The following is a 27998-nucleotide window of genomic DNA, read 5'->3' as shown; positions in this document are numbered from 1 at the left end:
GTGGAAAAATGGCTAAAGGACAACAAGGTCAAGGTATTGGAGAAGCCATCACAAATCCCTGACCTCAATCCTATAGAAAATTTGTGGGCAGAACTGAAAAAGCGTGTGCGAGCAAGGAGGCCTACAAACCTGACTCAGTTACACCAGCTCTGTCAGGAGGAATGGGCCAAAATTCACCCGACTTATTGTGGGAAGCTTGTGGAAGGCTACCCGAAACGTTCGACCCAAGTTAAACAATTTAAAGGCAATGCTAACAAATACTAATTGAGTGTATGTAAACTTCTGACCCATTGGGAATGTGATGAAAGAAATAAAAGCTACTACTATTATTCTGACATTTCACCTTCTAAAAAAAAGTGGTGATCCTAACTGAACTAAAACAGGGAATTTTTAGTTGGATTAAATGTCAGGAATTGTGAAAAGCTGAGTTTAAATGTATTTGGCTAAGGTGTATGTAAACTTCCGACTTCAACTGTAACTCTTTGTGTTGTTGTTTGTTTAGTGTTTTCCAATTTTCACAGAAGTGGTTAGGCTATGGATTCTTCAATTACATTGAGCTGATTTCTGATGTGCTGTTCCTTCTTTTTCTGTGGTGTACTTCTGTATTGTTTTAGTGATTCACCATAGTGAAGGCGTTGGCTCAGGTTTTCTGTATTGTTTTAGTGATTCACCATAGTGAAGGAGTAGACTCAGGTTTTCTGTATTGTTTTAGTGATTCACCATAGTGAAGGAGTAGACTCAGATTTTCTGTATTGTTTTAGTGATTCACCATAGTGAAGGCGTAGGAGACTCTGGGACTCTGGGTTGATGTCAGTGATAAAGTAGTCTACAGTACTACTGCCAAGATATGAGCTATAGGTGTACCTACCGTAGGAGCCCCCTCGAAGCCTACCATTGACTATGTACATACCCAGTGTGCGACAGAGCTGCAGGAGTTGTGACCCGGTTTTGTTGGTTATGATGTCGTAGTTGTGCCTAGGGGGGCATATGGGGCGGGGAATGCCGTCACATCCAGGTAGGTGTTTGTCCCTGTGTGCTGAGGATGTCAGGTTCTTGTCTAGTTCTGGCATTTAGGTCACCACAGATTGATTTCCCCCTCCAGGATGGAGAAGCTGTCTTCATTAAAGTATGGGGATTCTAGTGGGATGATATAGGTAGCACACAGGAGGACATTTTTCTCTGCTGAGATAATTTCCTTTTGAATTTCTACGCATATCCCCCGGTAGTTAGGTTATTGATGTCAAATTTATCTCCACTTTTGTAGATTGGGGTGATCAGTCCTTGATTCCAAATATTGGGAAAGATGCCAGAGCTGAGGATGATGTTAAAGTATAGCCAATTGGAATTTGTGGTCTGTACATTTTATCATTTCATTTAGGATACCATCAACCCCACAGGCCTTTTTGGGTTGGAGGGTTTTTATTTTGTCCTGTAGTTCATTCCATGTAATTGGAGAATCCAGTGGGTTCTGGTCGTCTTTAATAGTTGATAGTTCATTTGTATTTGATAATGTATATGTTTTTGCTGTTTGCTCTCAAGTCATTAAAAATGGCACTCGACGCAATCCAATCAGATCCAACCCAGACCCATGACATTATTTAGAAATCTGGATGCGCCTGTGTCCCGGATCGTGTCTTCGGGTACAGGTGACCTCTAACACGCACACACACACTGTACACTCTCACCCCAATGGAAAAACTGAACTGCTGCAGTAAAAAACGTGGACCATAAGTATTCAGCACAACATAACAATGTGGTTTTGAATTGTTAGCTACAAAGTTTATGCTGCAAGCTTAATAAACAGTGATGTACACCCGGCTTCAACCAGTGTTATTTCCATGATGTCATCTGAACAAGGACAAGTCATATCAAGGTCAAATCCTCCAGGAGATGGACCACACAGAGACTTTAAAAAGACAAAATGGCCACCATTCTCAACACACATTCCGACATGCCTCATTGACTTGAAGAAACACCTCTCTGGGTAGTTGTAAATGTTAGCAGTTAAGACAGGATCTGCGCCACATCACCTCTGTCTCACATCTACCCCTCTCCGAGACGGGATTACAGAGATTATGGTTTTATGCCACAGATCATTATTTGGGGATAGAAGCATTTGAAATGCCACAGCAATATTTCAACAGGAAAACTTCTCCAGTCAACATCCAAAGTCAGACAAACAGAAATAATAAAATATCTGCAAACACAAAAATAGAAGCTTCGTACTAGCCAACCAATTGTCTTCACAGGGCATGCGAGTACCAACCTCACATACAGCACAAATGAGCAAAAAAAACTTAGCCTTGAGTGTTTTTTGAAGGGAAAAGTTTTGCATGCAAAAATCTTATTGAAAAAAATCTGCAAAAGCAGGCCTCGTTGATTGATCACTAAAATAGAATTGTGCTGCAAGAGAGATGTGGACTGCTCAACGGAGCACACAAGTCCAAATACCAGACACAGCAAATGAGCCAAAATAACCTGTCTCCGAATAATGTTACATTTATGTCAGAGTAATGTTTTTTTCTGGGTTGATAACAGAGTTATGCAAGGTCCCTATATCACAATCAGCTGTGCGAGTTCTCGGCCGAAGAATAATGAGACATTCTTATGCAATTAAACTGACACACAGTGGGCCATTATCAACACCCATATAAATGGAATCACATGCACAGCCAAGAGCCAAGAGTTGTTGTGGACTTGGCCATGAGTCAGAACCTTCCTCTGTTTCAACAGAACTGGAGCTCCATGCCCAAACCCATGTGGGTCATGGACTTCAAGGCTTCCATTAAAGACAGAGGCATGACAGCCATCACGATCATTTCCCTTATTCACTCTCTGCTTTCACTTTTCAATCGCCAACCATTCCAAAACATCTCATTCTTATGATCAACCATCATCCGCCCAAACAAAAAGGCTTTTATGGTGGCAAACTGTGGTCTGGTACTCCACAGGCTTTGTGAAATAGCAACAGACATTCCACAGCATTAGGGGAATGGTGAGAGGAGAAGTCTCTACAACACTGATGCTGTTATCTTTTATAGCTAGCAACCTCTTTCAGAAGCTTCAAATCAAAACATAGCACCATGTTGACAACTATACTAAATATAGTGGATTACCACAAGGACTGAACTGTGATGTTAATACAAAACATGTTCAAAATATAAGTCTGCATCCTGTACTTTCTATGTAACGGCGTGGGCCTGTTCTGAATATGTGTTGAAATCAAATAATTAGCAATAGCGACTAGAGCAACAAATTTTTGGGGGGGGGACTGCGTATTTTTGCATAATGTGGTTGACTCCTGGACTTCCCAGTCTGCTATATTCTTCCTTTTATATCCCTCCAAGGCAGACGGGGACGGTGCAATGTCTGGTATATTTAACAAGTAACAATGCATGTCTTTAAAAACGTTCCTACAGTAGTAGACAACATAAATCTCCCATTACCTGTGGTTGAACTGTCTATACAGCAGCCTATTCAACAGATGGCTCTAGGATTACACCTCAAATCTGTTAGCCTGAGGATACAAACAAGTCAATACCAGCCAAACCCACCAGCCGTAGCAATAAAGCACCAGTCTGGTTGATGGATGGGTAAGAAGTCAGTCTGCCTTGCTATCCTCTTCAGTATCTCTCTCTGGGACACTTTATACAGCCAGGGTGTTCACTAAGTAAAAACTAATCATAAAGCTTTTCCTACCTTGGTCATAATATTCATGAGCTTCAAATAGTTTTAATAACCCCACAGCACACGTCCCCCTCACAATTATTATTTTTGTTTTTTTGTGACCGAACACTCGCTCTGGATAAGAGCATAAGCTAAATGACTAAAATGTAAATGTTTTTAGTTAGAAAATGCTAAGGATAGCGGTTGGTGACAGTGGCTACGTATACAAAACAAATGTGTGAGTTAATGTCTCTCTTTGTCCAGACTGCTTTTAGGGTAAGGAAACAAATAAGCCATTTTGTAATGAAATGTGGATGAACTTATGTTTTAACTTAACACATCTGGTACTTGACCAGTTTTTAAAAGCAACAACTCATTTGTGTGGCAGTGGTTTCCAAAAGGGGCACCATTAACCACAGTCTTGGCACTGGACCTGCTCTGAGTGGATGGATTCTTCTTTCTCTCACTACCTTACGAATCAAACTCAAGCACAAGAGACAAAACCCAGACACTGATCTCACACTCTTTGTCTTGTGGTTTCTCCTTGATAATAAAATGCAAAGTGATGACATTCCATATCAAGCAATCAAATCCTTTCAGGATAGGTTAAGGGCTGTGTTATTCCCAATAAGATTTAGTATCAAGGTTCCTCACTTAATTACTGCACATAAATATTCTGAATCGCTACTGCACTATCTCGTAAAATCAATTTCAACACATATCAGTCTTCGAAGAGCCGTAGGGATTATAAACTGTAGTTTCACAGCGATGATGCCTGTAAAATATGTATTCTGGATGAGAAGCCCATCTCAAAAGATTGTCACCTCTACCGTCAATTTCAACAGTGACAGGCATTGGAAGATTGGTTTACACAGAACGGTAAAAGGTTAGACGAGGTAACAACTGTCAATCAAATGCAAGATGTTGTGAGATCAAGGTATCATTTCAGGATTGCACCTGACATCAGCGGAGAGCTCAGATATGTTTGAATCAAGAAGGGAATTATTATGTATTATTATCCTATTACCCACTGGGCAAAAACTGGTTGAATAAACGTTTTCACGTTATTTAAAAAAATAAAAAAATAATAATGTGTTGACATTGAAAAAACGATTTGGATTCGTAAAAAGTCATCAATGTAAGAGACCTTAATCCAATAATGTGGTGACGTTGTTCGGTTGATTTCATTTTGAATTCATGGTAGTTGACAACTCAACCAAATGTAAATCAAATCTAGTTGAACTGATTGATGTGTGCCCAGGGGGTATCTCCTTAAACAACTTTCCACGAGTCTAAATGTACCTCTTGTGAGCCCCCAAACTGGTCTCAGAAAACACAATTTTAACACAAAAAAAACATGTCCTTAGAAGATAGTGTATGGGGAGATATTTCTGGGAGACCTAAAATGGACACAGCACCCATCAGTGTAAATCTTATTTTAATTAGCAAACACTGCCAAGGCAATTTTCTATGTTAAAAAAAAATGACAGTTCAGTTAGTCCGTTTCAAGGGTGGCCAATGTAATTATGCACCGCAAGACAAAGGTCCCTGTGTGATTGGAGTGAGATGGACGTGACTGGAAAGGTAGAAATAAGGCTAACGTTCATTTAGAAAGTCAAACGAGTCGATGATAATCTCAAAGTCTTTAAAGTTGTAATATGTGTTTCCGGCTGATAGAGGGAGAGATAAGCTGGGCCTATAATGAATGCCACTTTATGTGGAGCTCTAGGCCAGCGGTTTCCAACCGGTGTCACGGCATACTGGTGTGCCTTGAGGAACTCTCAGGTGTGCCGCGAAACCTTTCCTAATCTTCATTATTTCCTGGAACACTCCTTTCTAAACGTGACCTGTGGAATGTAGGGGGATTCTGTACTTGGGAGCACCAGTGCCTCTTAGATAATTCATTGAATGGCGCATGGATACATCTGTGTGGTCGTTTCAAGTCCAGTGCACTCAGGCTGTGGTTACGTTGATTATCATTTGTGGGGCCTGAATCACAAGCATTTGTATCATTTAGCCTGTGAGAACCATTAGCACAGGGATTAGGTTTAATTGTAGCACAGCCTCTGCCATAGGAACAAACAACAAACAGAGCATGGCTTCGGGTCTATGTTTGCAGCTTTACAATGCAGAAAAACACTTGTCTGTAGTCCAAACGGTTTAAAACTAAATATATATACTATTAATATACCAGATCTAAAAAAATATATTTCTAGCAGGGATTTGCAGGACACTCTTAAAAGGTGTACACACAAATGAGTCATGACTAAGAAACTATGAAAATCGTTCAAATAAACCCTATTTAATCTATAAAAATGCGTCATAGAAAATAGATGATTTTCATTATGGATCAGATGAGATGGAGGTCATTACCACAAAATAAGTTAATAGGGACATTTTAGGTGTGCCGGAAAATTCTTCAGCGCATCAAGGTGTGTCACCGTTCAAAAAAACACTGTTCTAGACACATCTGTAGCAGAGGTGGTTCGGTGAACTCTAAATGCGTGATTAGACTTGTGTTAGCTTTCCAAGCTAATGCTTTACCTCAGTGGGCTGACAGTCTTGGAGTGTACAAAACTTGGGTCAGCCCTAAAAACTGATTGACTATTAATTAACATATGGCCATTTTATTTAAATGTACATTTAAATTCTATATAATAACATATTTCATGTCGCATTAGCATGATACATACTAAAGGTCAATTTTTTAACACAGTTAAGTTCTCTCTTTGCTTTACACACGACAGAGAAGAGCCAGCCACCTTTCTCACAAGGATCAGATTTTCCACTGAGTAATCTTGTTTGCGTGGTGTTTGGTGGGGAGCAGGTGGCACGCTTCAATTAGGGTGCAAGAAAGCCAGTGACCCATGGGAGAGAGGCTGAAGTGGAAGGAGGAACAGGAGGGTCAGAGAACTGTTGAAGTGTCCCTGCTGGAGGCTGTTTATGGCATTCAGACTGACCCTCCACTAAACCCCAGGGATTCACACATGAACACACACAAGTCAACCAAGTTAGTCTCTCTCTCTCTCTCTCTCTCTCTCTCTCTCTCTCTCTCTCTCTCTCTCTCTCTCTCTCTCTCTCTCTCTCTCTCTCTCTCTCTCTCTCTCTCTCTCTCTCTCTCTCTCTCTCTCTCTCTCTCTCTCTCTCTTTTGAGCAGTATATATATATACTGCTCAAAAAAATAAAGGGAACACTAAAATAACACATCCTAGATCTGAATGAATGAAATTTTCTTTACATAGTTGAATGTGCTGACAACAAAATCACACAAATGTATCAATCCATGGAGATTACAAAATTAAAGTGGAAAACCACACTACAGGCTGATTCAACTGTTATGTAATGTCCTTAAAACAAGTCAAAATGAGGCTCAGTAGTGTGTGTGGCCTCCACGTGCCTGTATGACCTCCCTACAATGCCTGGGCATGCTCCTGATGAGGTGGCGGATGGTCTCCTGAGGGATCTCCTCCCAGACCTGGACTAAAGCATCTGCCAACTCCTGGACAGTCTGTGGTGCAACGTGGCGTTGGTGGATGGAGCGAGACATGATGTCCCAGATGTACTCAATTGGATTCAGGTCTGGGGAACGTGCGGGCCAGTCCATAGCATCAATGCCTTCCTCTTGCAGGAACTGCTGACACACTCCAGCCACATGAGGTCTAGCATTGTCTTGCATTAGGAGGAACACAGGGCCAACCGCACCAGCATATGGTCTCACAAGGGGTCTGAGGATCTCATCTCGGCACCTAATGGCAGTCAGGCTACCTCTGGCGAGCACATGAAGGGCTGTGCGGCCCCCCAAAGAAATGCCACCCCACACCATGACTGACCCACCGCCAAACCGGTCATGCTGGAGGATGTTGCAGGCAGCAGAACGTTCTCCACGGCGTCTCCAGACTCTGTCACGTCTGTCACATGTGCTCATGTGCTCATGTGCTCAGTGTGAACCTGCTTTCATCTGTGAAGAGCACAAGGCGCCAGTGGCGAATTTGCCAATCTTGGTGTTCTCTGGCAAATGCCAAACGTCCTGCACGGTGTTGGGCTGTAAGCACAACCCCCACCTGTGGACGTCGGGCCCTCATACCACCCTCATGGAGTCTGTTTCTGACCGTTTGAGCAGACACATGCACATTTGTGGCCTGCTGGAGGTCATTTTGCAGGGCTCTGGCAGTGCTCCACCTGCTCCTCCTTGCACAAAGGCGGAGGTAGCGGTCCTGCTGCTGGGTTGTTGCCCTCCTACGGCTTCCTCCACGTCTCCTGATGTACTGGCCTGTCTCCTGGTAGCGCCTCCATGCTCTGGACACTACGCTGACAGACACAGCAAACCTTCTTGCCACAGCTCGCATTGATGTGCCATCCTGGATGAGCTGCACTACCTGAGCAAATTGTGTGGGTTGTAGACTCCGTCTCATGCTACCACTAGAGTGAAAGCACCGCCAGCATTCAAAAGTGACCAAAACATCAGCCAGGAAGCATAGGAACTGAGAAGTGGTCTGTGGTCACCACCTGCAGAATCACTCCTTTTTGGGGGTGTCTTGCTAATTGCCTATAATTTCCACCTTTTGTCTATTCCATTTGCACAACAGCATGTGAAATTTATTGTCAATCAGTGTTGCTTCCTAAGTGGACAGTTTGATTTCACAGAAGTGTGATTGACTTGGAGTTACATTGTGTTGTTTAAGTGTTCCCTTTATTTTTTTGAGCAGTGTATATATATATATATATATATATTGAAAGCAGGTGCTTCCACACTGGTGTGGTTCCTGAGTTAATTACACAATTAACATCCCATCATGCTTAGGGTTATGTATAAAAATACCCAGTTGCCCATTATTTTGTCTACCATGTCTAGAAGAGATCTCAGTGACTTTGAAAGAGAGGTCTCAAAGGAGCATAGGGGGTTTAAAGTGTGTGTGTCTCAGTCACCAGATCTCAACCCAATTGAACCCTAATGGGAGATTCTGGAGCGATGCCTGAGACACTGTTTTCCACCACCATCACAAAACACCAAATTAATTGATTGTGGAAGAATGGTGTAGCAGCCCTCCAATAGAGTTCCAGACACTTGTAGAATCTATGCCAAGGTGCATTGAAGCAGTTCTTGTGGCCCAACGTCCTATTAAGACTTTATGTTGGCGTTTCCTTTATTTTGGCAGTTACCTGTAGATACTAAGTGACTGTTAAGAAAATGTTTTATGAAATGTATGGCCGTGAAATAACTCTGACATAAGAGTTCTTACACAGAGCATGAAAAGGTCAGTTATGAGTATGGAAGTGGTGACAGCCACAGTCTTGAACACTGACAAAGACCAAGGAAAGTCTTAGTGTTCTTGCAAAACTAGTTCTTTGTGTTACACAAATCTACAAGACTTGGTCCTGAAAGGAGAGTGGTGATGTTCTTCTCATGATTTATTGGCTTACTGTACCGACATCTTTGGTAATGGAGTCTGTTTGTTTCTCTCCGTTTGTCTGTCTCTCTGCCCGATTGCCTTCCGGCGTGACTGACAACGTGCCTGTCTATCCATCTAACTCATCCATTCAGCTACAACCAGAGGAAGTGTAGCATTTCCTGGGAAATGAAAACCGAGTTGGTGGAGCACGGTGCTTAATACGTCAGGACTGTGGGTTCCATTCCCAAGGCCACCCATACGGACACCCATGACATGTCAAATGGATGTACGCATGACAATACGTCGCTTTGGATGAAAGCATCTGCTAAATGGTGTATATTATCATATACATTATTTAAGACAGAAAGCTGTTGTGTGGTTTACTCACCAGCGGGACCGCTGTCACACTCATTAAGGTTACACTTCTGGCTGTTTTCTGGCCAGGGCTCAGAGTCACACTGGGCATGCTCCTCCTCCTCCCCAGGCTCCGTCTTGGTGTTCACACATTTCACCAGCCTCCGCTGCACGCCGCCACCACAGGATGCAGAGCACTGGGGATGGGACACAAAAACTGATATACCGAGGGCTGTTTGGACACAGTGATAGACAAGCTCTAGGCTGCATCACATTATGTCATAAGCACACAGGCATAGACACACACACACACACACACACACACACACACACACACACACACACACACACACACACACACACACACACACACACACACACACACACACACACACAAAGACATAGAACAGAAACTAAACACGAACACATTAGATCACTGCTTCTGTAATATACTGTAGAGACAGGCAGAATTAAAGAAACACCACATCTTCAAGACAGGACAAGTAACATGCAGAATAGCTTCATGTGGCTAGGGCTGTTGACCGTGTCACCGCCACACCAGCGGTCACGAGTCATGAAGGCAGTCAAATTCCACGTGACCGTTTAGTCTGCTCTGATGCTGGTCATTAGTAGCTTATTAAACTTGCTAACTGCCTGGTACTCAGCCCTCTATTGTCCCTCTAATCACTCTGACATCAATGCAAATGTAATCGAAAATCTAATCAAACACTTCATGAGAGACCATGAACTAATGTTGCTCAACATTTCTACAGGCTATGCAATTGTGTGAGAAAACAGAGTGATGGCCTCTGTTAAAAAGAGGATCCCGTCAGCTTTCTAAAGGCTAGGTCTACTAAATGTATTTCTCAACTGTCCTAATATTAAGCACATTGCTTCTCTTTACAACAGGAGTATAGCCTACCTGGCTAGCATGAACATGTACCACGGGAAAAGCATCATCCATTCGCTATTTAAGTGCAGAGATGACATGTATTCTTCCCGCTGCCCTTGTTTCCAGACAGGTGCATGATAATGGTTAATTCTAACTCAAAACAAAATGTCACACATACATTATTTAGCATATGTAAAGAGAAGATTAAATCAAAAATAGTCTGATGGGTGACAACATTAGCCAATCACTTGTAATTTATATTATAATTACTTGTGAATGATGCCCTTTTTTTGTTGTTGCGACTTTTAATATCATAGTGCCACACCTCATGTAGCCTAGCCCATAGGCCTATATGTTTTGGTTTGTATCACAACTAAAGTGTCCAAATAACTTCTTAAAATTAAGCACATTAAATCACCTTCATAATGGGTGTAGAGCCTAACTAGCATACATACGCAATGCGGGAGCTTCAAGTTTTGAGAAAATAATTTTCACCATAAAAATGCACCTTTTTAATAAAAGCATTACTTGCATAATCACATTTGCGGTCACTTTTGATAATGGTGTTTTCCTGTTAATGGAACATTAATATTATAACCTATTGCTGTGTGCACATTGCTGTGCTTGTAATGTGAAGAAATAGCCTAATAGTTTATGAACATGTGAAGCTAAACGGTCTGATCTGTTGCGTTAGCTTCATTGTGTAAAAAAAGGGGTTTGGATGTTAGTGGTTGTATTAATTTGGGATCTATCGCATCCCACAACTGTCTCAGACTATGTTTGGTATATTTATTTCTCGCACAGAATAGGTAAACTTTTGTACTAATGGGGGATAGTAAATTGACATAGGCTAGTGCTTTTGATGTTCGTTAGGCCTACTGATCTTGTTGGCTGACGAAAATTAAATGTGGACAATACCCCAAAAACCTTTCCACTGCATTTCAGCCCTGCCACAAAAGGACCAGCTGACATCATGTCAGTGATTCTCTCGTTAACACAGGTGTGAGTGTTGACGAGGACAAGGCTGGAGATCACTCTGTCATGCTTATTGAGTTTGAATAACAGACTGGAAGCTTCAAACAGGAGGGTGGTGCTTGGAATCGTTGTTCTTCCTCTGTCAACCATGGTTACCTGGAAGGAAACACGTGCCGTCATCATTGCTTTGTACAAAAAGGGCTTCACAGGCAAGGATAAGATTGCACCTAAATCAACCATTTATCATATCATCAAGAACTTCAAGGAGAGTGGTTCAATCCTTGTGAAGAAGGCTTCAGGGCGCCCAAGAAAGTCCAACAAGCGCCAGGACCGTCTCCTAAAGTTGATTCAGCTGCGGGATTGAGGCACCACCAGTACAGAGTGCATCTGCACAGTGAGGCGAAGACTTTTGGAGGATGGCCTGGTGTCAAGAAGGGCAGCAAAGAAGCCACTTCTCTCCAGGAAAAACATCAGGGACAGACTGATATTCTGCAAAAGGTACAGGGATTGGACTGCTGAAGACTGGGGTAAAGTCATTTTCTCTGACAAATCCCCTTTCCGATTGTTTGGGGCATCCGGAAAAAAGCTTGTCCGGAGAAGACAAGGTGAGCGCTACCATCAGTCCTGTGTCATGCCAACAGTAAAGCATCCTAAGATCATTCATGTGTGGGGTTGCTTCTCAGCCAAGGGAGTGGGCTCACTCACAATTCTGCCTAACACATGAATAAAGAATGGTACCAACACATCCTCCGAGAGCATCTTCTCCCAACCATCCAGGAACAGTTTGGTGACGAACAATGCATTTTCCAGCATGATGGAGCACCTTGCAATAAGGCAAAAGTGATAACTAAGTGGCTCGGGGAACAAAACATTGATATTTTGGGTCCATGGCCAGGAAACTCCCCAGACCTTAATCCCATTGAGAACTTGTGGTCAATCCTCAAGAGGCGGGTAGACAAACATAAACCCACAACTTCTGACAAACTCAAACTTATGCAAGAATGGGCTGCCATCAGTCAGGATGTGACCCAGAAGTTAATTGACAGCATGCCAGGGCGGATTGCAGGTCTTGAAAAAAAAGGGTCAACACTGCAAATATTGACTCTTTGCATAAACTTCATGTAATTGTCAATAATAGCCTTTGACAATTATGAAATTATTGCAATTATACTTCATTATTCCATAGTAACATCTGACCAAAATATCTAAAGACACTGAAGCAGCAAACTTTGTGAAAATTAATATTTGTGTCATTCTCAAAACTTTTGGCCACGACTGTATTCTTCATACTATAAAGTAATATAAAATAATGCCATTCTAACCAAATCTTGTCTGCTAAATGAACTAGTGTAGCCCACAGCCATATGACATAGCTGGATCAGGACCTAACATAAGGACAACTCAGAGTATGCTATTCTGTTCTTCTTCATATCATGTTTCTTTAGACCTGTCTGTAATAAATAATGGATTTATTGAGAAGGTGTAGGCTATATTACATGGATTTATTAGACTTTTTAAAATGTAGATGTTCCAAAGGTCTGCATTAGTGGCTTGTAGGCTGTGTGTGGAAGCTAGAAGATGCTAAATGTGTTAATGTTAATTAACGGTCAATTACCGTGAGATCGACAGTTATTTGCTTGACAATCACCGCTACAGCCCTATATGTGACTACCTGCTGCAATACTGTACAGGCGTTGTGTGTCCCCCTTAACAGATAAAGAAATGGAGTGCAATCATCCAAAAAGGTTCAATAATGAACCAATCCTATGGCAGTAACAAGATGAGGTGTTTTCCACAGAAGAACAGGCAATCACAGTTTTAATCACAGTTCACCAAGAACATTGATTGACAACAGGCGGTGATTGATCCGGTCGGTAATGTGCAGTAACTACGACATCAGTCCATTTATAGTGTTCTTGACCACAGTAATTAGATTAGATGCACAGCGTCATCCACAAACCTCGGCTACCCTCGTCAATAGCTTTCTTGCTTCCTATAGTGTACCACAGCAGCCTGGCTCAGCCTGGCTCTCCCTCCTCTTAAGGCCATTACCACTGAGCAAATCAAAGCACATCAGCTACACAGCAGCAGGCCTGATGGCTCCATCTCCCCCACATTGTAATCATGGTGAAAGTCATTCCTCATCAAGCCCCTGAGGTGGGCACGTGCCTGGCACACACAAACACACAAATCCATAGGGAGCCTGGCTCTGTGTGTGTGCTCGTGTTAAGCTAGGTCAGACACTAGTTTGAGGGAGGCAATACAAATGCGTAGTGGAGGACTTGGTGTGTGTGCATTTTTTTTCACTTCCTCTCTCCCTCCTAGTAAAGGGTGTCTTGCAGTTTTGACGTGGTTTGGGATTAAAGCAGTACTTGCTGCTATCAAAGACTGGTTTGGCTGCAACTTCTGAGGGAGGATGGAAGGAGTGATGGAGGGAGGTGTGGGCTCTGGATGAGTCATGTAATTGCTGGCTAAACAGCATGAGGTCTGAAACATGTCGCGGTGCTCATCTTCTGCAGCTTGAAGTCAATAATCATTTTTGTAGTTTCCAAGTTCAGACTCAGAAATAGCGTTGTATTGCGGGTTTTAACAAAACCACAGTCATTCCATTCTTTGCTGAACAGAAGGCTTTGTAGAGTTCTCATAAGGTAATATGGGTTTCTGTGTTATTCAAAGCAGAGCATCACCTCCATTTCCATTCAGTTACAAGTTGCATGCGTTTGTGAATTTCCCACCTAGGAGTTCCATTCTATTCTCCCACCTAGGAGTTCCATTATATTCTCCCAACTAGGAGTTCCATTCTATTCTCCCACCTAGGAGTTCTATTCTACCTCTCCCACCTAGGAGTTCTATTCTATTCTCCCACCTAGGAGTTCCATTCTATTCTCCCACCTAGGAGTTCCATTCTATTCTCCCACCTAGGAGTTCCATTCTATTCTCCCACCTAGGAGTTCCATTCTATTCTACTCTCCAACTAGGTGTTGCGTTTCTATTCTACTCTCCCACCTAGGAGTTCAATTCTATTGTACTCTCCCAACTAGGAGTTCCATTCTATTCTCCCACCTAGGAGTTCTATTCTACTCTCCCACCTAGGAGTTCTATTCTACTCTCCCACCTAGGAGTTCTATTCTATCTCTCCCAACTAGGAGTTCCATTCTATCTCTCCCACCTAGGAGTTCCATTCTATTCTCCCAACTAGGAGTTCCATTCTATTCTCCCAACTAGGAGTTCCATTCTATTCTCCCACCTAGGAGTTCTATTCTACCTCTCCCACCTAGGAGTTCTATTCTATTCTCCCACCTAGGAGTTCCATTCTATTCTACTCTCCAACTAGGTGTTGCGTTTCTATTCTACTCTCCCACCTAGGAGTTCCATTCTATTCTACTTTCCCACATAGAAGTTCCATTCTATTCTACTCTCCCACCTAGGAGTTCCATTCTACTCTCCCACCTAGGAGTTGCGTTTCTATTCTACTCTCCCAACTAGGAGTTCCATTCTATTCTACTCTCCCACCTAGGTGTTCCATTCTATTCTACTCTTCCACCTAGGAGTTCCATTCTATTCTACTCTCCCAACTAGGAGTTCCATTCTACTCTCCCAACTAGGTGTTGCGTTTCTATTCTACTCTCCCACCTAGGAGTTCCATTCTATTCTCCCAACTAGGAGTTCCATTCTATTCTCCCACCTAGGAGTTTCCACCTAGGAGTTGCGTTTCTATTCTACTCTCCCACCTAGGAGTTCCATTCTATTCTACTCTCCCACCTAGGAGTTCCATTCTACTCTCCCAACTAGGAGTTCCATTCTATTCTACTCTCCCACCTAGGTGTTCCATTCTATTCTACTCTTCCACCTAGGAGTTCCATTCTATTCTACTCTCCCACCTAGGAGTTGCGTTTCTATTCTACTCTCCCAACTAGGAGTTCCATTCTATTCTACTCTCCCACCTAGGTGTTCCATTCTATTCTACTCTTCCACCTAGGAGTTCCATTCTATTCTACTCTCCCAACTAGGAGTTCCATTCGATTCTCCCACCTAGGAGTTCTATTCTATTCTACTCTCCCACCTAGGAGTTCCATTCTATTCTCCCACCTAGGAGTTCCATTCTACTCTCCCACCTAGGAGTTGCGTTTCTATTCTACTCTCCCAACTAGGAGTTCCATTCTATTCTACTCTCCCACCTAGGTGTTCCATTCTATTCTACTCTCCCACCTAGGAGTTCCATTCTATTCTACTCTCCCACCTTGGAGTTCCATTCTATTCTACTCTCCCACCTAGGAGATCTATTCTATTCTACTCTCCCACCTAGGAGTTCCATTCTATTCTCCCACCTAGGAGTTCCATTCTACACTCCCACCTAGGAGTTGCGTTTCTATTCTACTCTCCCAACTAGGAGTTCCATTCTATTCTACTCTCCCACCTAGGTGTTCCATTCTATTCTACTCTCCCACCTAGGAGTTCCATTATATCCTACTCTCCCAACTAGGAGTTCCATTCTACTCTCCCAACTAGGTGTTGCGTTTCTATTCTACTCTCCCACCTAGGAGTTCCATTCTATTCTCCCAACTAGGAGTTCCATTCTATTCTCCCACCTAGGAGTTCCCACCTAGAAGTTGCGTTTCTATTCTACTCTCCCAACTAGGAGTTCCATTCTATTCTACTCTCCCACCTAGGAGTTCCATTCTATTCTACTCTCCCACCTAGGAGTTCCATTCTATTCTCCCAACTAGGAGTTCCATTCTATTCTCCCACCTAGGAGTTCCCACCTAGGAGTTGCGTTTCTATTCTACTCTCCCAACTAGGAGTTCCATTCTATTCTACTCTCCCACCTAGGAGTTCCATTCTATTCTACTCTCCCACCTAGGAGTTCCATTCTATTCTACTCTCCCACCTAGGAGTTCCATTCTATTCTACTCTCCCACCTAGGAGTTCCATTCTATTCTACTCTCCCACCTAGGAGTTGCGTTTCTATTCTACTCTCCCACCTAGGAGTTCCATTCTATTCTACTCTCCCACCTAGGAGTTCCATTCTATTCTACTCTCCCACCTAGGAGTTCCATTCTATTCTACTCTCCCACCTAGGAGTTCCATTCTATTCTACTCTCCCACCTAGGAGTTCCATTCTATTCTACTCTCCCACCTAGGAGTTCCATTCTATTCTACTCTCCCACCTAGGAGTTCCATTCTATTCTCCCAACTAGGAGTTCCATTCTATTCTCCCACCTAGGAGTTCCCACCTAGGAGTTGCGTTTCTATTCTACTCTCCCACCTAGGAGTTCCATTCTATTCTACTCTCCCACCTAGGAGTTCCATTCTATTCTACTCTCCCACCTAGGAGTTCCATTCTATTCTACTCTCCCACCTAGGAGTTCCATTCTATTCTACTCTCCCACCTAGGAGTTCCATTCTATTCTACTCTCCCACCTAGGAGTTCCATTCTATTCTACTCTCCCACCTAGGAGTTCCATTCTATTCTACTCTCCCACCTAGGAGTTCCATTCTATTCTACTCTCCCACCTAGGAGTTCCATTCTATTCTACTCTCCCACCTAGGAGTTCCATTCTATTCTACTCTCCCACCTAGGAGTTCTATTCTATCTCTCCCAACTAGGAGTTCCATTCTATCTCTCCCACCTAGGAGTTCCATTCTATTCTCCCAACTAGGAGTTCCATTCCATTCTCCCACCTAGGAGTTCTATTCTACCTCTCCCACCTAGGAGTTCTATTCTATTCTCCCACCTAGGAGTTCCATTCTATTCTACTCTCCAACTAGGTGTTGCGTTTCTATTCTACTCTCCCACCTAGGAGTTCCATTCTATTCTACTTTCCCACATAGAAGTTCCATTCTATTCTACTCTCCCACCTAGGAGTTCCATTCTACTCTCCCACCTAGGAGTTGCGTTTCTATTCTACTCTCCCAACTAGGAGTTCCATTCTATTCTACTCTCCCACCTAGGTGTTCCATTCTATTCTACTCTTCCACCTAGGAGTTCCATTCTATTCTACTCTCCCAACTAGGAGTTCCATTCTACTCTCCCAACTAGGTGTTGCGTTTCTATTCTACTCTCCCACCTAGGAGTTCCATTCTATTCTCCCAACTAGGAGTTCCATTCTATTCTCCCACCTAGGAGTTTCCACCTAGGAGTTGCGTTTCTATTCTACTCTCCCACCTAGGAGTTCCATTCTATTCTACTCTCCCACCTAGGAGTTCCATTCTACTCTCCCAACTAGGAGTTCCATTCTATTCTACTCTCCCACCTAGGTGTTCCATTCTATTCTACTCTTCCACCTAGGAGTTCCATTCTATTCTACTCTCCCACCTAGGAGTTGCGTTTCTATTCTACTCTCCCAACTAGGAGTTCCATTCTATTCTACTCTCCCACCTAGGTGTTCCATTCTATTCTACTCTTCCACCTAGGAGTTCCATTCTATTCTACTCTCCCAACTAGGAGTTCCATTCGATTCTCCCACCTAGGAGTTCTATTCTATTCTACTCTCCCACCTAGGAGTTCCATTCTATTCTCCCACCTAGGAGTTCCATTCTACTCTCCCACCTAGGAGTTGCGTTTCTATTCTACTCTCCCAACTAGGAGTTCCATTCTATTCTACTCTCCCACCTAGGTGTTCCATTCTATTCTACTCTCCCACCTAGGAGTTCCATTCTATTCTACTCTCCCACCTTGGAGTTCCATTCTATTCTACTCTCCCACCTAGGAGTTCTATTCTATTCTACTCTCCCACCTAGGAGTTCCATTCTATTCTCCCACCTAGGAGTTCCATTCTACACTCCCACCTAGGAGTTGCGTTTCTATTCTACTCTCCCAACTAGGAGTTCCATTCTATTCTACTCTCCCACCTAGGTGTTCCATTCTATTCTACTCTCCCACCTAGGAGTTCCATTATATCCTACTCTCCCAACTAGGAGTTCCATTCTACTCTCCCAACTAGGTGTTGCGTTTCTATTCTACTCTCCCACCTAGGAGTTCCATTCTATTCTCCCAACTAGGAGTTCCATTCTATTCTCCCACCTAGGAGTTCCCACCTAGGAGTTGCGTTTCTATTCTACTCTCCCAACTAGGAGTTCCATTCTATTCTACTCTCCCACCTAGGAGTTCCATTCTATTCTACTCTCCCACCTAGGAGTTCCATTCTATTCTCCCAACTAGGAGTTCCATTCTATTCTCCCACCTAGGAGTTCCCACCTAGGAGTTGCGTTTCTATTCTACTCTCCCAACTAGGAGTTCCATTCTATTCTACTCTCCCACCTAGGAGTTCCATTCTATTCTACTCTCCCACCTAGGAGTTCCATTCTATTCTACTCTCCCACCTAGGAGTTCCATTCTATTCTACTCTCCCACCTAGGAGTTCCATTCTATTCTACTCTCCCACCTAGGAGTTGCGTTTCTATTCTACTCTCCCACCTAGGAGTTCCATTCTATTCTACTCTCCCACCTAGGAGTTCCATTCTATTCTACTCTCCCACCTAGGAGTTCCATTCTATTCTACTCTCCCACCTAGGAGTTCCATTCTATTCTACTCTCCCACCAAGGAGTTCCATTCTATTCTACTCTCCCACCTAGGAGTTCCATTCTATTCTACTCTCCCACCTAGGAGTTCCATTCTATTCTCCCACCTAGGAGTTCCATTCTACTCTCCCACCTAGGAGTTGCGTTTCTATTCTACTCTCCCAACTAGGAGTTCCATTCTATTCTACTCTCCCACCTAGGAGTTCCATTCTATTCTACTCTCCCACCTAGGAGTTCCATTCTATTCTACTCTCCCAACTAGGAGTTCCATTCTACTCTCCCAACTAGGTGTTGCGTTTCTATTCTACTCTCCCACCTAGGAGTTCCATTCTATTCTCCCAACTAGGAGTTCCATTCTATTCTCCCACCTAGGAGTTCCCACCTAGGAGTTGCGTTTCTATTCTACTCTCCCACCTAGGAGTTCCATTCTATTCTACTCTCCCACCTAGGAGTTCCATTCTATTCTACTCTCCCACCTAGGAGTTCCATTCTATTCTACTCTCCCACCTAGGAGTTCCATTCTATTCTACTCTCCCACCTAGGAGTTCCATTCTATTCTACTCTCCCACCTAGGAGTTCCGTTTCTATTCTACTCTCCCACCTAGGAGTTCCGTTTCTATTCTACTCTCCCACCTAGGAGTTCCATTCTATTCTACTCTCCCACCTAGGAGTTCCATTCTATTATACTCTCCCACCTAGGAGTTCCATTCTATTCTACTCTCCCACCTAGGAGTTCCATTCTATTCTACTCTCCCACCTAGGAGTTCCATTCTATTCTACTCTCCCACCTAGGAGTTCCATTCTATTCTACTCTCCCACCTAGGAGTTCCATTCTATTCTACTCTCCCACCTAGGAGTTCCATTCTATTCTACTCTCCCACCTAGGAGTTCCATTCTATTCTACTCTCCCACCTAGGAGTTCCATTCTATTCTACTCTCCCACCTAGGAGTTCCATTCTATTCTACTCTCCCACCTAGGAGTTCCATTCTATTCTACTCTCCCACCTAGGAGTTCCATTCTATTCTACTCTCCCACCTAGGAGTTCCATTCTATTCTACTCTCCCACCTAGGAGTTCCATTCTATTCTACTCTCCCACCTAGGAGTTCCATTCTATTCTACTCTCCCACCTAGGAGTTCTATTCTATTCTACTCTCCCACCTAGGAGTTCCATTCTACTCTCCCACCTAGGAGTTCCATTATATCCTACTCTCCCACCTAGGAGTTCCATTCTATCCTACTCTCCCACCTAGGAGTTCCATTCTATTCTACTCTCCCACCTAGGTGTTCCATTCTATTCTACTCTCCCACCTAGGAGTTCCATTCTATTCTACTCTCCCACCTAGGAGTTCCATTCTATTCTACTCTCCCACCTAGGAGTTCCATTCTATTCTACTCTCCCACCTAGGAGTTCCATTCTATTCTACTCTCCCACCTAGGAGTTCCATTCTATTCTACTCTCCCACCTAGGAGTTCCATTCTATTCTACTCTCCCACCTAGGAGTTCCATTCTATTCTACTCTCCCACCTAGGAGTTCCATTCTATTCTCCCAACTAGGAGTTCCATTCTATTCTCCCACCTAGGAGTTCCCACCTAGGAGTTGCGTTTCTATTCTACTCTCCCACCTAGGAGTTCCATTCTATTCTACTCTCCCACCTAGGAGTTCCATTCTATTCTACTCTCCCACCTAGGAGTTCCATTCTATTCTACTCTCCCACCTAGGAGTTCCATTCTATTCTACTCTCCCACCTAGGAGTTCCCATCTATTCTACTCTCCCACCTAGGAGTTCCATTCTATTCTACTCTCCCACCTAGGAGTTCCATTCTATTCTACTCTCCCACCTAGGAGTTCCATTCTATTCTACTCTCCCACCTAGGAGTTCCATTCTATTCTACTCTCCCACCTAGGAGTTCCATTCTATTCTACTCTCCCACCTAGGAGTTCCATTCTATTCTACTCTCCCACCTAGGAGTTCCATTCTATTCTACTCTCCCACCTAGGAGTTCCATTCTATTCTACTCTCCCACCTAGGAGTTCCATTCTATTCTACTCTCCCACCTAGGAGTTCCATTATATCCTACTCTCCCACCTAGGAGTTCCATTATATCCTACTCTCCCACCTAGGAGTTCCATTATATCCTACTCTCCCACCTAGGAGTTCCATTATATCCTACTCTCCCACCTAGGAGTTCCATTCTATCCTACTCTCCCACCTAGGAGTTCCATTCTATTCTACTCTCCCACCTAGGAGTTCCATTCTATTCTACTCTCCCACCTAGGAGTTTCATTCTATTCTACTCTCACACCTAGGAGTTCCATTCTATTCTACTCTCCCACCTAGGAGTTCCATTCTATTCTACTCTCCCACCTAGGAGTTCCATTCTATTATACTCTCCCACCTAGGAGTTCCATTCTATTCTACTCTCCCACCTAGGAGTTCCATTCTATTCTACTCTCCCACCTAGGAGTTCCATTCTATTCTACTCTCCCACCTAGGAGTTCCATTATATCCTACTCTCCCACCTAGGAGTTCCATTCTATTCTACTCTCCCACCTAGGAGTTCCATTCTATTCTACTCTCCCACCTAGGAGTTCCATTCTATTCTACTCTCCCACCTAGGAGTTCCATTCTATTCTACTCTCCCACCTAGGAGTTCCATTCTATTCTACTCTCCCACCTAGGAGTTCTATTCTATTCTACTCTCCCACCTAGGAGTTCCATTCTATTCTACTCTCCCACCTAGGAGTTCCATTATATCCTACTCTCCCACCTAGGAGTTCCATTCTATTCTACCACCTAGGAGTGCCATTCTATTCTACTCTCCCACCTAGGAGTTCCATTCTATTCTACTCTCCCACATAGGAGTTCCATTCTATTCTACTCTCCCACCTAGGAGTTCCATTCTATTCTACTCTCCCACCTAGGAGTTCCATTCTATTCTACTCTCCCACCTAGGAGTTCCATTCTATTATACTCTCCCACCTAGGAGTTCCATTCTATTCTACTCTCCCACCTAGGAGTTCCATTCTATTCTACTCTCCCACCTAGGAGTTCCATTCTATTCTACTCTCCCACCTAGGAGTTCCATTATATCCTACTCTCCCACCTAGGAGTTCCATTCTATTCTACTCTCCCACCTAGGAGTTCCATTCTATTCTACTCTCCCACCTAGGAGTTCCATTCTATTCTACTCTCCCACCTAGGAGTTCCATTCTATTCTACTCTCCCACCTAGGAGTTCTATTCTATTCTACTCTCCCACCTAGGAGTTCCATTCTATTCTACTCTCCCACCTAGGAGTTCCATTATATCCTACTCTCCCACCTAGGAGTTCCATTCTATTCTACTACCTAGGAGTGCCATTCTATTCTACTCTCCCACCTAGGAGTTCCATTCTATTCTACTCTCCCACCTAGGAGTTCCATTCTATTCTACTCTCCCACCTAGGAGTTCCTATTGCTTTGTTTACACTCCTGAATTGTTTTGATCCTGTATTGTGATTCACACATTAAAGTCGAAGACAGAACATCTACTACCGCAGAGCGTAAACAATCACGTTGTATGGTGCTGTGATTGTCTGTGTGGGTGCATGTGAGTAGGTACACAATACAATGCAACATTACTGTAAATGTAGGCACAATGGTACATCCTTCACATACACACAACACCTGTAGGCTGTGTTTGTGTTTGTGTGTACAGTATGTGTCTCTTACCTGTCCCCAGGAGCCAGTGACCCATTGGGTACAGGGTTGGCTGTTACAGGCCTGGATGTTGCTGGGCAGATGGTCCTCATCACAGCGATCCTCTTCTGGACAGGTAACCAGACGCTGCTGCTCCCCTCCCCCACACACCTCAGAGCACTGGGACACACACACACACACACACACACACACACACACACACTTAAGAAAAACCATGACTGTGCGTATTGCTTTTCAGACAGTCTCAAAGCACTTAACATTGCATGAGGGGAACAATGTGGGTAACCCCTTATTACACATCAATTATCACAGTGAATATAACCCCTTATTACACATCAATTATCACAGTGAATATAACCCCTTATTACACATCAATTATCACAGTGAATATAACCCCTTATTACACATCAATTATCACAGTGAATATAACCCCCTATTACACATCAACTATCACAGTGAAGATAACCCCTTATTACACATCAATTATCACAGTGATGATAACCCCTTATTACACATCAATTATCACAGTGAATATAACCCCTTATTACACATCAACTATCACAGTGAATATAACCCCTTATTACACATCAATTATCACAGTGAATATAACCCCTTATTACACATCAATTATCAGTGATAACCCCTTATTACACACCAATTATCACAGTGATGATAACCCCTTATTACACATCAATTATCACAGTGAATATAACCCCTTATTACACATCAACTATCAGTGATAGCCCCTTATTACACATCAATTAGCACAGTGAATATAACCCCTTATTACACATCAATTATCACAGTGAATATAACCCCTTATTACACATCAACTATCAGTGATAGCCCCTTATTACACATCAATTATCACAGTGAATATAACCCCTTATTACACATCAATTATCACAGTGAATATAACCCCTTATTACACATCAACTATCACAGTGAATATAACCCCTTATTATACATCAATTATCACAGTGAATATAACCCCTTATTATACATCAATTATCACAGTGATGATAACCCCTTATTACACATCAATTATCACAGTGAATATAACCCCTTATTACACATCAATTATCACAGTGAATATAACCCCATATTACACATCAATTATCACAGTGAATATAACCCCTTATTACACATCAATTATCACAGTGAATATAACCCCTTATTACACATCAATTATCACAGTGAATATAACCCCTTATTACACATCAATTATCACAGTGAATATAACCCCTTATTACACATCAATTAGCACAGTGAAGATAACCCCTTATTACACATCAACTATCACAGTGAATATAACCCCTTATTACACATCAACTATCAGTGATAACCCCTTATTACACATCAATTATCACAGTGAAGATAACCCCTTATTACACATCAATTAGCACAGTGAAGACCCCTTATTACACAATTATCACAGTGAATATAACCCCTTATTACACATCAATTATCACAGTGAATATAACCCCTTATTACACATCAATTATATCAGTGAATATAACCCCTTATTACACATCAATTATCACAGTGAATATAACCCCTTATTACACATCAATTATCACAGTGAAGACCCCTTATTACACAATTATCACAGTGAATATAACCCCTTATTACACATCAATTATCACAGTGAATATAACCCCTTATTACACATAAATTATCACAGTGAATATAACCCCTTATTACACATCAATTATCACAGTGAAGACCCCTTATTACACAATTATCACAGTGAATATAACCCCTTATTACACATCAATTATCACAGTGATAACCCCTTATTACACATCAATTATCACAGTGAATATAACCCCTTATTATACATCAATTATCACAGTGAATATAACCCCTTATTACACATCAACTATCACAGTGAATATAACCCCTTATTACACATCAACTATCAGTGATAACCCCTTATTACACATCAATTATCACAGTGAATATAACCCCTTATTACACATCAATTATCACAGTGAAGATAACCCCTTATTACACATCAATTATCACAGTGAAGATAACCCCTTATTACACATCAATTATCACAGTGAATATAACCCCTTATTACACATCAATTATCACAGTGAAGATAACCCCTTATTACACATCAACTATCAGTGATAACCCCTTATTACACATCAATTATCACAGTGAATATAACTCCTTATTACACATCAATTATCACAGTGATGATAACCCCTTATTACACATCAACTATCACAGTGAATATAACCCCTTATTACACATAAACTATCAGTGATAACCCCTTATTACACATCAATTATCACAGTGAATATAACCCCTTATTACACATCAATTATCACAGTGAAGATAACCCCTTATTACACATCAATTATCACAGTGAAGATAACCCCTTATTACACATCAATTATCACAGTGAATATAACCCCTTATTACACATCAATTATCACAGTGAAGATAACCCCTTATTACACATCAACTATCAGTGATAACCCCTTATTACACATCAATTATCACAGTGAATATAACTCCTTATTACACATCAATTATCACAGTGATGATAACCCCTTATTACACATCAACTATCACAGTGATGATAACCCCTTATTACACATCAATTATCACAGTGAATATAACCCCTTATTACACATCAATTATCACAGTGAATATAACCCCTTATTACACATATATTATCACAGTGAATATAACCCCTTATTACACATCAACTATCACAGTGAAGATAACCCCTTATTACACATCAATTATCACAATGAAGATAACCCCTTATTACACATCAATTAGCACAGTGAAGATAACCCCTTATTACACAATTATCACAGTGAATATAACCCCTTATTACACATCAATTATCACAGTGAATATAACCCCTTATTACACATCAATTATCACAGTGAAGATAACCCCTTATTACACAATTATCACAGTGAATATAACCCCTTATTACACATCAATTAGCACAGTGAAGACCCCTTATTACACAATTATCACAGTGAATATAACCCCTTATTACACATCAATTATCACAGTGAATATAACCCCTTATTACACATCAATTATAACAGTGAATATAACCCCTTATTACACATCAATTATCACAGTGAATATAACCCCTTATTACACATCAATTATCACAGTGAATATAACCCCTTATTACACATCAATTATCACAGTGAAGACCCCTTATTACACAATTATCACAGTGAATATAACCCCTTATTACACATCAATTATCACAGTGAATATAACCCCTTATTACACATAAATTATCACAGTGAATATAACCCCTTATTACACATCAATTATCACAGTGAAGACCCCTTATTACACAATTATCACAGTGAATATAACCCCTTATTACACATCAATTATCACAGTGATAACCCCTTATTACACATCAATTATCACAGTGAATATAACCCCTTATTATACATCAATTATCACAGTGAATATAACCCCTTATTACACATCAACTATCACAGTGAATATAACCCCTTATTACACATCAACTATCAGTGATAACCCCTTATTACACATCAATTATCACAGTGAAGATAACCCCTTATTACACATCAATTATCACAGTGAAGATAACCCCTTATTACACATCAATTATCACAGTGAATATAACCCCTTATTACACATCAATTATCACAGTGAAGATAACCCCTTATTACACATCAACTATCAGTGATAACCCCTTATTACACATCAATTATCACAGTGAATATAACTCCTTATTACACATCAATTATCACAGTGATGATAACCCCTTATTACACATCAACTATCACAGTGAATATAACCCCTTATTACACATCAACTATCAGTGATAACCCCTTATTACACATCAATTATCACAGTGAATATAACCCCTTATTACACATCAATTATCACAGTGAAGATAACCCCTTATTACACATCAATTATCACAGTGAAGATAACCCCTTATTACACATCAATTATCACAGTGAATATAACCCCTTATTACACATCAATTATCACAGTGAAGATAACCCCTTATTACACATCAACTATCAGTGATAACCCCTTATTACACATCAATTATCACAGTGAATATAACTCCTTATTACACATCAATTATCACAGTGATGATAACCCCTTATTACACATCAACTATCACAGTGATGATAACCCCTTATTACACATCAATTATCACAGTGAATATAACCCCTTATTACACATCAATTATCACAGTGAATATAACCCCTTATTACACATCAATTATCACAGTGAATATAACCCCTTATTACACAATTATCACAGTGAATATAACCCCTTATTACACATCAACTATCACAGTAATGATAACTTCTTATTACAAATGAACTGTCACAGAAGATAACCCCAACTATCACAGTGAGAGTTTAGGCATAACTGCGGGTAATAAGGAGAAAGATAAGGAGAGAAGGAGATGGGATGAAAGGATGTAACTAACCTGTCCCCAGGAAGAAGAGTACCAGTCCAGGCAGGGCTGGGGTAGGCAGGGCATGCGGGCCACCGGCCGGGTAGACACAGTCTGACAGTGGAAGGGCCGCAAAGGCCTCTGGTCCCTGGTGTCAAAGCAGTGGATCTCACGCAGGGTCACCCCACCACCACAGTTCTTGGAACACTGGGGCGAAAGAGGGTGGGAGGGACGGGGCTTAAACAATCCTGTTATCGTCATAAAAAGTTGCTTGATACGATACTGACTGATTTATTATTAATGCATTAATATTCCATTGTCCCATCATTGTTATTGCGATACAACATTCCATTATCGCCCCATCCATGAGTTATCGCTACATTCCATTATCGTCCCATCCATGAGTTATCACTACACCATTCCATTATCGTCCCATCCATGAGTCATGGTACAACATTACATTATCGTCCCTTCCCTGAGTTATCGCTACACCATTCCATTATCGGCCCATGCCTGAGTCATGACGCAACATTTCATCATCGGCCCAAACATGAGTCATGATACAACATTCCATTATCGAACCATCCCTGAGTTATCGCTAAAACATTCCATTATCATCCCCGAGCTATCGCTAAAACATTCCATTATCGTCCACTCCTTGGTGTGGGGCCTCACCTTGGTCCAGTTCCCTATCCTCCAGGAGGAGCAGGGTCGGAGGTAGCAGCGCCGGGCCGGCACAGGCCTCTTGGTCAGGTCACAGTCAGACTCCAGTCCCGTGCTGCAGACCACCAGCCTCCAGATGGCCCCCAGACCACAGCTTGTAGAACACTGCAACACAAGGGGAGGCAGTGAGGAGTGAAAGCAGGCATCATTCAATATCTTGTAATACATTGTAAGAGTTGCAGCCCATTCAGATACATAGAGATTAGTCACGGAGGACAAAATACTTCATTTAAAAACCCAACACAGTAGAATACGAGAGACTGTTCTGTCTTTCTGTACAGAGTGAATGTGGTTGACTTTGAGAGAGTGCAAGTCATATTTGATTTCACT

The 27998-nt window shown here is 42.0% G+C and overlaps 1 protein-coding gene across 1 annotated transcript in view; it reads right to left on the bottom strand.

The window, feature by feature from the left end:
* LOC129854540 (A disintegrin and metalloproteinase with thrombospondin motifs 7) overlaps positions 1–27998 on the bottom strand; it is a 173900-nt gene that overhangs the window by 21362 nt on the left and 124540 nt on the right. Inside the window, exons 20-23 of the mRNA XM_055921721.1 lie at positions 27621–27773; positions 26979–27152; positions 22514–22660; positions 9445–9607 (exon numbers count right to left, since the gene is read on the bottom strand). Coding sequence (XP_055777696.1) covers positions 9445–9607; positions 22514–22660; positions 26979–27152; positions 27621–27773 — 637 coding nt within the window. The remainder of the gene's footprint in view (positions 1–9444; positions 9608–22513; positions 22661–26978; positions 27153–27620; positions 27774–27998) is intronic.

This window comes from Salvelinus fontinalis, chromosome 4 (assembly GCF_029448725.1).
Source record: "Salvelinus fontinalis isolate EN_2023a chromosome 4, ASM2944872v1, whole genome shotgun sequence".
Taxonomy (NCBI): domain Eukaryota; kingdom Metazoa; phylum Chordata; class Actinopteri; order Salmoniformes; family Salmonidae; genus Salvelinus; species Salvelinus fontinalis.
Note: the sequence above shows the minus strand (reverse complement) of the source record. Positions and strands in the feature narration are given on the sequence as shown.